Source organism: Grampus griseus (assembly GCF_964374135.1).
Source record: "Grampus griseus genome assembly, chromosome: 16".
NCBI lineage: Eukaryota > Metazoa > Chordata > Mammalia > Artiodactyla > Delphinidae > Grampus > Grampus griseus.
Genome location: NC_139010.1, coordinates 40,823,160 through 40,830,138, shown reverse-complemented (window position 1 = coordinate 40,830,138; position 6,979 = coordinate 40,823,160). Strand labels below are relative to the sequence as shown.

The 6,979-nt window shown below is 39.9% G+C and overlaps 1 protein-coding gene across 1 annotated transcript; it reads left to right on the top strand.

Annotated features, from left to right (window-relative positions):
• Positions 1 to 229: 229 nt before the first annotated feature.
• Positions 230 to 4,893, top strand: LOC309834279 (protein FAM220A-like; the record flags this gene model as incomplete). Its single annotated transcript, XM_082672949.1, is given in 5 exon segments — positions 230 to 259; positions 4,085 to 4,301; positions 4,304 to 4,415; positions 4,417 to 4,688; positions 4,691 to 4,893. Coding segments are annotated over 5 exon segments (834 nt in total).
• Positions 4,894 to 6,979: the final 2,086 nt, after the last annotated feature.

Sequence of the window (6,979 nt, the reverse complement as noted above, 5' to 3'; positions counted from 1 at the left end):
GAGCACAGGCTCAGTAGTTTTGGTGCACAGGCCTAGTTGCTCCGTGGCATGTGGGATCTTCCTGGACCAGGGCTGGAACCTGTGTCCCCTGCATTGGCAGGCAGATTCCCAACCACTGCACCACCAGGGAAGCCCCATGCTCTCATTTTAAAAATGTGTGTCTTAGGTATTTGGTTAAAGTTTTTGCATATAGATTTGTTATTCCACATTAGGTGTTAGGCATGTAGAAATGGTCACAGGCATAAGGAACTTTCCAAAGGTAAAGAGAATTCAGGATGCCTTAGTTTTTCTTCCTTGCCAGGTTCCTGAGGTCATGTTTCCTGTTCATTTCCTCTTCCTAGTTTCCATCTTCCCTCAAGAGAGCTCAAATAAGAAGATGTCTTGAAGGTTCTGAGGACCACCGTCCTTCCATTCATTCACATATTCACAAACACAAGTGCCTTCTCTGGGCAACCATTGAACTGTCTGCTCAGGGATGCAAAGATGAATGACTTGTCCTCTGCACTCAGATCTAAACTGAGGCACAGAGAGAGGGTGATGCAAAAAACCCCACAAATATCATTTTCTTTTCACTACTGTGTTGCAATTCAACCTAGAAAAACGAATTGAATTTTTATGCTAACAATTTTAGAAATTCGAATAGGCCCCTGGACAATGTCAGTTCACCAGAGTGTTTAATGCCCTTACACAACTTTCTCTGTTGGAGACTTGTATAAACAAATGGCCTAACTTATAACGTTTAGATGGGCTACCTAAATGCCCTTTCTTGACTTAATATAGGAGCTGGCATGTGGCTTCTTGCCATCTTGATTCCTATCATCTCAAGTGCCTGCCATCTTTGGTTCTTGGATTCTGAGAAAGTGGCACTGGACGCTAAAAAGTAGATTTCCTAATAGAAATGTTACTTTTCCCTATGGTGAGTCCACACAGGGTAGGTAGAAGGTCATGTTTATTTTAGCTGGAATTATATTGCCTCAGTTTGAATACTATACATTTAATAGATGAAAAATGAAAATTAGCTTTTACTTGATATCAAGGAAAAAATAAATTTTACTTGGCATCAAAATATTTCAAAATATGGGAACCTTGGGGATAAAATAATAAAAGGGTCCTTGGTGGTGAAAAGATGGGAGACCATGGCAGAGTGTTGCATTTTCTATTAAGATTTGTAACAAGAACCTATAAAGTTGGGCATAAAAAATTTCAATATTTTGGAAGAAATATACTCACTGTAGAATTGATAATACTCTCAAAAATATACCCTGATCTGCTCTTGAACATGTATGAAGCATCGTCATCAGAATCTTGACCTTGCAGTATTTTAGAGTATTCATTTATTCCACAGATATCATATTTCATTAATTCTAAAATATTTTTTTTCACATTGTAGCATCTGGAATCCAAATACTTCTAAAACTTGGTGGTATATCATAATTTAATTTGCAGTATTTTTTAATGGTAATAAAATAAATGTATTTTATAATCTATGGAATCTTATATTTGAGGAAACATAGTAATTAGAATGCCAGCCATATACCAGTCAGTTTTAAGCTTTGGAGCTGTAATTGTGACCAAGATAGACTGGGTCCTTGTTATCAAGTTTACACTGTAGTGGAGAACACAGACAAGAGCTTGTAACATGACTTAGACTGGGTAGTCAGGAAATGGTTTTCTTTTTAAGGGGAATTTCAGACATATACAAAAATAAAGTAGGGTAATAAACCTACATACATCACCCATCTTCAACAATTACTAATTCATAGCTAATCTCGTTTGCTCCATATTCCTACCTATTACCCACCCCAGTTTTTTGAAGTTCACCCCAGACGTAATATATGTCTTTAAAGACTGTACCACAATACCATCACACTAAAATAGAAAGGACTTCTTATTCCAAAACATGGAGTACACAAACATTTCCCTATTCTTCCTGCTAAGTACAGCTAAAAACCATGAACATGATATATAAAACAAATATAAAATTCTGAAAGGGGGAAGAGAGAAGGCAGACTGGCTAGGGGAATCCTGGGAACCAAGGAACAATACAGTGGTAAGTTCCATGGATTTTGTTATTGGTCTTATATTCTATAGTGATTACTGGAAAAGGCAGCCACCTGGAAATTCTGAGTGCAGATAAAGAAAGGCCCAAGAAAAGCCTACTCCCTTTAGCCAATGGACCAGGAAAGGGGCAGCCTACAAGACAGAAACTTTTACGTAATAAACCCTCTATTCAAGCCAAACACACAAAAACAACAACAAAACTAAGACCCTACCAGCAAAGATAATGTATAGAGCCTAGACTTTCACCCTTTCCAGGTTACAACAAAATGCTCCAGTAGGTCAGGTGGTAAAGGGGGTCTCTCCCAACGCAGTGTGAGTGGAGAACACATGCGAACACTGGACTTCTATCTCCACCTGGGCTAACATGGCTCCTCTCCCGTTTCCTGTTAGGTGCCCTGCCCCTTCCACTAGGAAGTGTCAGAGGAAGCCTAACTGACAGAACTTTTTCCCACTTCTCAGCAGAACTGAGGCCATTCATGCACTTCCATCTACCATTCTGCATTGTCAATGGAGAATACATGAAGAGCATCAGGGTGCTCCCCTTCCTAGCCAGAATTATGTCAGCACAGCCTACAGTGGAGCCTGAACTCCAATTTCTACCAAGCAGTGACAAGGAGCCCTCCCCTCTATGTGTCAACTGAGGCAGAGAGGAGAACCTGAACATCCGTCTCCATCTGGCTGTAACGAGGCAGTGTCTTGTTCCCCAGCTGGAACAGTACCTGAGGCCAGCTAAAACAGGTATCAGGGCTTTCCTGGTGGCGCAGTGGTTGGGAGTCTGCCTGCCAATGCAGGGGACGCAGGTTCGTGCCCCGTCCGGGAAGATCCCACATGCCGCGGAGCGGCTGGGCCCATGAGCCATGGCCGCTGAGCCTGCGCGTCCGGAGCCTGTGCTCTGCAACAGGAGAGGCCACAGCGGTGAGGCCCGCGTACCACAAAAAGAAAAAACAAAACAAAACAAAAAAAACAGGTATCAGAGGAGGCCTGCTAAAACACAAGATTTAATGAGATCCCAGATTCTCATAATATCCAAAATGTTCAATGAAAAATCACTTTGAATGAAAAGTCACTTATCATACCAAGAACCAGGAAGATCTCAACTTGAGTGACAAAAGGCAACCAACAAACAGCAATACGGTGATGACACAAATGTTAGAATTACCTGACGAGGATTTTAAAGCAGCCATCATAAAAATGCTTCAACAAACAATTATGAACACTTGAAATAAATGAAAAAGTCTCAGCAAGAAAGTAGAAAGTCTCAACCAAGAGGTAGGATATATAAGAAAAACCAATTTAAAATTTTAAAACTAAAAAAATACAATAACAAATTTTTAAAAAACCCTCCAAGAATGAGCTCAACAACAGAATAAAGAGGATAGAGGAAAGAATCAGTGAACTTGAAAATGGAACCATAGAAATTAGCCAATTTGAACAATGATAAAAATAGACTGAAAAATAATAAAAAATAGGGCCTCAGGAAAATCTGAGACTGTAACATATAACATTCATATCATTGGAATTCCAGAAGAGAGGAGAAAGATGGTGTGGGATGAAGAAGTGTTCAAAGAAATAGTTTCTAAAAATATTTCCCAAATTTATCAAAAGACATAAAAACCTATAGATTCAAAAAGCTGAATGAACTCCAAACAGGATAAACTAAAAAAATTCCACACCAAAAGCACATCATACTCAAACTTCTGGAACCAAAAAAGAAAAATTATTGAAAGCAGTCAGAAATGACATCTTACCTGCCAGGGCAGAGGCCAGGAGACATCACGGTGGTGGGTCTATATGGCAGCAGCTCTGTGGGGCTGTCTGGCTCTTACACTCGGCCACCACTGGCTCCTACAGGGTCTTCTGCAAGGGGCTGACCCAAATACTGCTTGTCTTAGACCTGGCCTGGTGGCTGCGCATCAACTTCCCCTACGTCTTCATCATAGCTTCCATGATGCTCAAAGTCCACATGCAGGTTCATATTGAGATCCGTCGAAGGCCTTCCTCGGACTGACAGACGTGTCCTTAGGCTCGGGGCATCAGAGAACACCTGACATCAGAGAGTCAGGGACTCAGCATCTGCCTCGCAGAAGAGAAGGGAGCAGGTGATGACTCAGACAAAATACTGTATAGACTTAACAGAACACAGAAGGAGAGCCCTTGCCCATCAGATATAACTTCCAGGACGAATAAGCTTGCAGTTGATGTAAATGGTAATTCACAAAATGAGGAGTTAACACTGGAAATGAAAATGATCTGAGTGAGGTCAGCTTCTTGCTTCACGATGGCAACAAAGCACTTCCATGTTTGCAAGAATCAATAAGAAGAAATTCAGCTTCAGCAGCTGTTCAGAGGAAGACTGGATCTGTTCTTTGCTCCTGCAAAAGAGTGTTTTGCTGGGGTGTCCTGTGGCACTGGAGAAGCTCAGGTGAGGCACTGGCTGGGAGGAGGGCCCACTGCCACTGAAAGCCACAGAGGACAGAGCCACAAAGGAGAGCCTGGGGAGTCAGGACTACCATCCTCTCAAAAATGGTCAGAAATGGGGATTTGTGAGGCTGAACCACCAAGTGCTTTTCTGGAGAGGCTAGACTCTGAGTTGGAACTGTCTTGCCTGCATTCCATCCTGTCTACACTGCTGCAGCACATCCCCAAATATTCTTGAATGATGAGACAAAATGTGTTTTCCCTGGCCATTCAAAGCTCATGTTTTCAGAGCAAACAGTAGAATACAAGAAAATGCTTTCATGTGAAAAAAGTACCTCAAATGATCTGCAGATAACACTGGCATTACTGGCTCTACAAGCTTTTGAATTTGCAAATCTGTTATGTCATAATTAAGGTACAAGCAGAACAATAAAAATAGATTAATTTTAAAAGTCCTAAATGATTTCTTTTGCATTAAGTCTGGATGCAAACCATGCAGCCATGAAGCTCCTGCTTTGGTTTGTATGACCAGATAGACTTAAAGTAAGTGGAATTCAAATTCATGGAAAGCTGGTTGATATGGAAGGAAATTTTTGACTTTTTAATTGTGCTTGAAAGACATTCAGGATTGGGAAACCATTTCAAGGAGAATATTGATATATCCTACATAAATATCAGATTAGACCCTAAAGATTTAACATGAAGCATTTAATATGCCTTCAACACCCATTCTAAAGGGCTACGGTCCCAGATACTGTCTCTCCAGACTGTCTCTGACCATCTAATGGAAGTAGATATTTGTAAAATCAACCCCTCTGTACTTGCTCTGAGCCAGGCTGAGTTGATGGTAAGCTGTTACCATTTCTGCATTTTTTTTTTTTTTTTTTTTTTTTTGCAGTACGTGGGCCTCTCACTGTTGTGGCCTCTCCCATTGCAGAGCACAGGCTCCGGATGCGCAGGCTCAGCGGCCATGGCTCACGGGCCCAGCCGCTCCGCGGCATGTGGGATCTTCCCGGACCGGGGCACGAACCCGTGTCCCCTGCATCAGCAGGTGGACTCTCAACCACTGCGCCACCAGGGAAGCCCCATTTCTACATTTTGTAGAATAATTTTGGTCAACAAAATTTGATTTCTCTTCTCACATGCCTTTCCTTCCACTTCAAATGCAATAAATGGAGGCCCTACAGTGAAAGTTGCAACATTAACCTTACCTTTAGATAAACCTTTCTCTAATTAGGAACCCTAGCAGTGTTATTGGAAATAAAAAGGAGCTTGAGGCTATCTGTCGTTGCTCAGTTATAGAGAGGCAAATCAAGTATTTCCCTTATAGAAGGTTTCCAGTTTATAGGAGTCAAGGTATCTCTTACACTTAGATTTTTCTGGGTTAACTCCTTTTGTTGTGTGTTAATAACTTTGATAAAAGGCACTTAAGAGTGTAAGTTTTTAAGGAGTCCCAAAGTAAGACTTAACCAATTTCAGAATTGTCTGACTGCATATATTAGTTTATATTGTGTGCTAAATTACTATGCCGTGTGCTATTTTAGTGTTTTGGGAAAATGAAAAATAAAGCCCATTCTTTGGCATAATAAATGTCTCATTTTATGTGTGTAAAAGAAAATTACAACTGGTTTCTCATCAGGAACAATGAAGGCCAGAAGGAAGTGGCACAACACTTTTCAAATTCTGAAAGAAAAGAACTGCCAATGCAGAATTCTATATCTAGTAAAAATATGCTTCAGGGATGAAGGGGGAAAATCAAGGCATTCTCAGATGAAGGAAAACTAAGAGAACTTGTTTCCAGCATACCTGCCCTAAAAGAATGACTAAAGGAAGTTCTTGAAACAGAAAGGAAATGATAAAAGAAGGAATCTTGAAACATCAGGAAGAACAGAAAGAGTAAAAATATGGATAAATACAGTACACTGTATTTTTCTTGAGTTTTCTAAATTACGTTTGTTGAAGCAAAAATTATAGCTGTCTATTGTGGTTTTCAATGTATATACAGGAAATAAGACAATTATAAATGGGAGGGTCAAGGGCATAAAGAGAGGTAAGTTTTTTATACTTCACTCAAACGTAAAATATTGATGCCAGTAGACAGTGACAAGTTATGTACTTATAAGGTAATACCTAGAGCAACCACTCTGAAAGCTATAGAAAGAGGTACACTCAAAAATGCGATAGATACATCAAAATGGAATTTTAAAAAAATGTTCAATTAACCCACAGATAGGCAGGAAAACAGAAAAATGTTAAACATAGAGAACCAGAAAATAAAAAATAATGGCAGACTTAAATATGCATACATCATAATTACATTAAATAACAAGACACTAAATATTAAAGACAGAGATTGGCAGTGCATTAAAAATATGACCCAATTATATGAACTATATGGTATCTGTAAGAAACTCACTTCAAATATAATGATAAAGGGAGGTTGAAAGTGAAAGGATGGAATAAAAGATATACTTTGAAACATTAATCAAAAGCAGGAGTG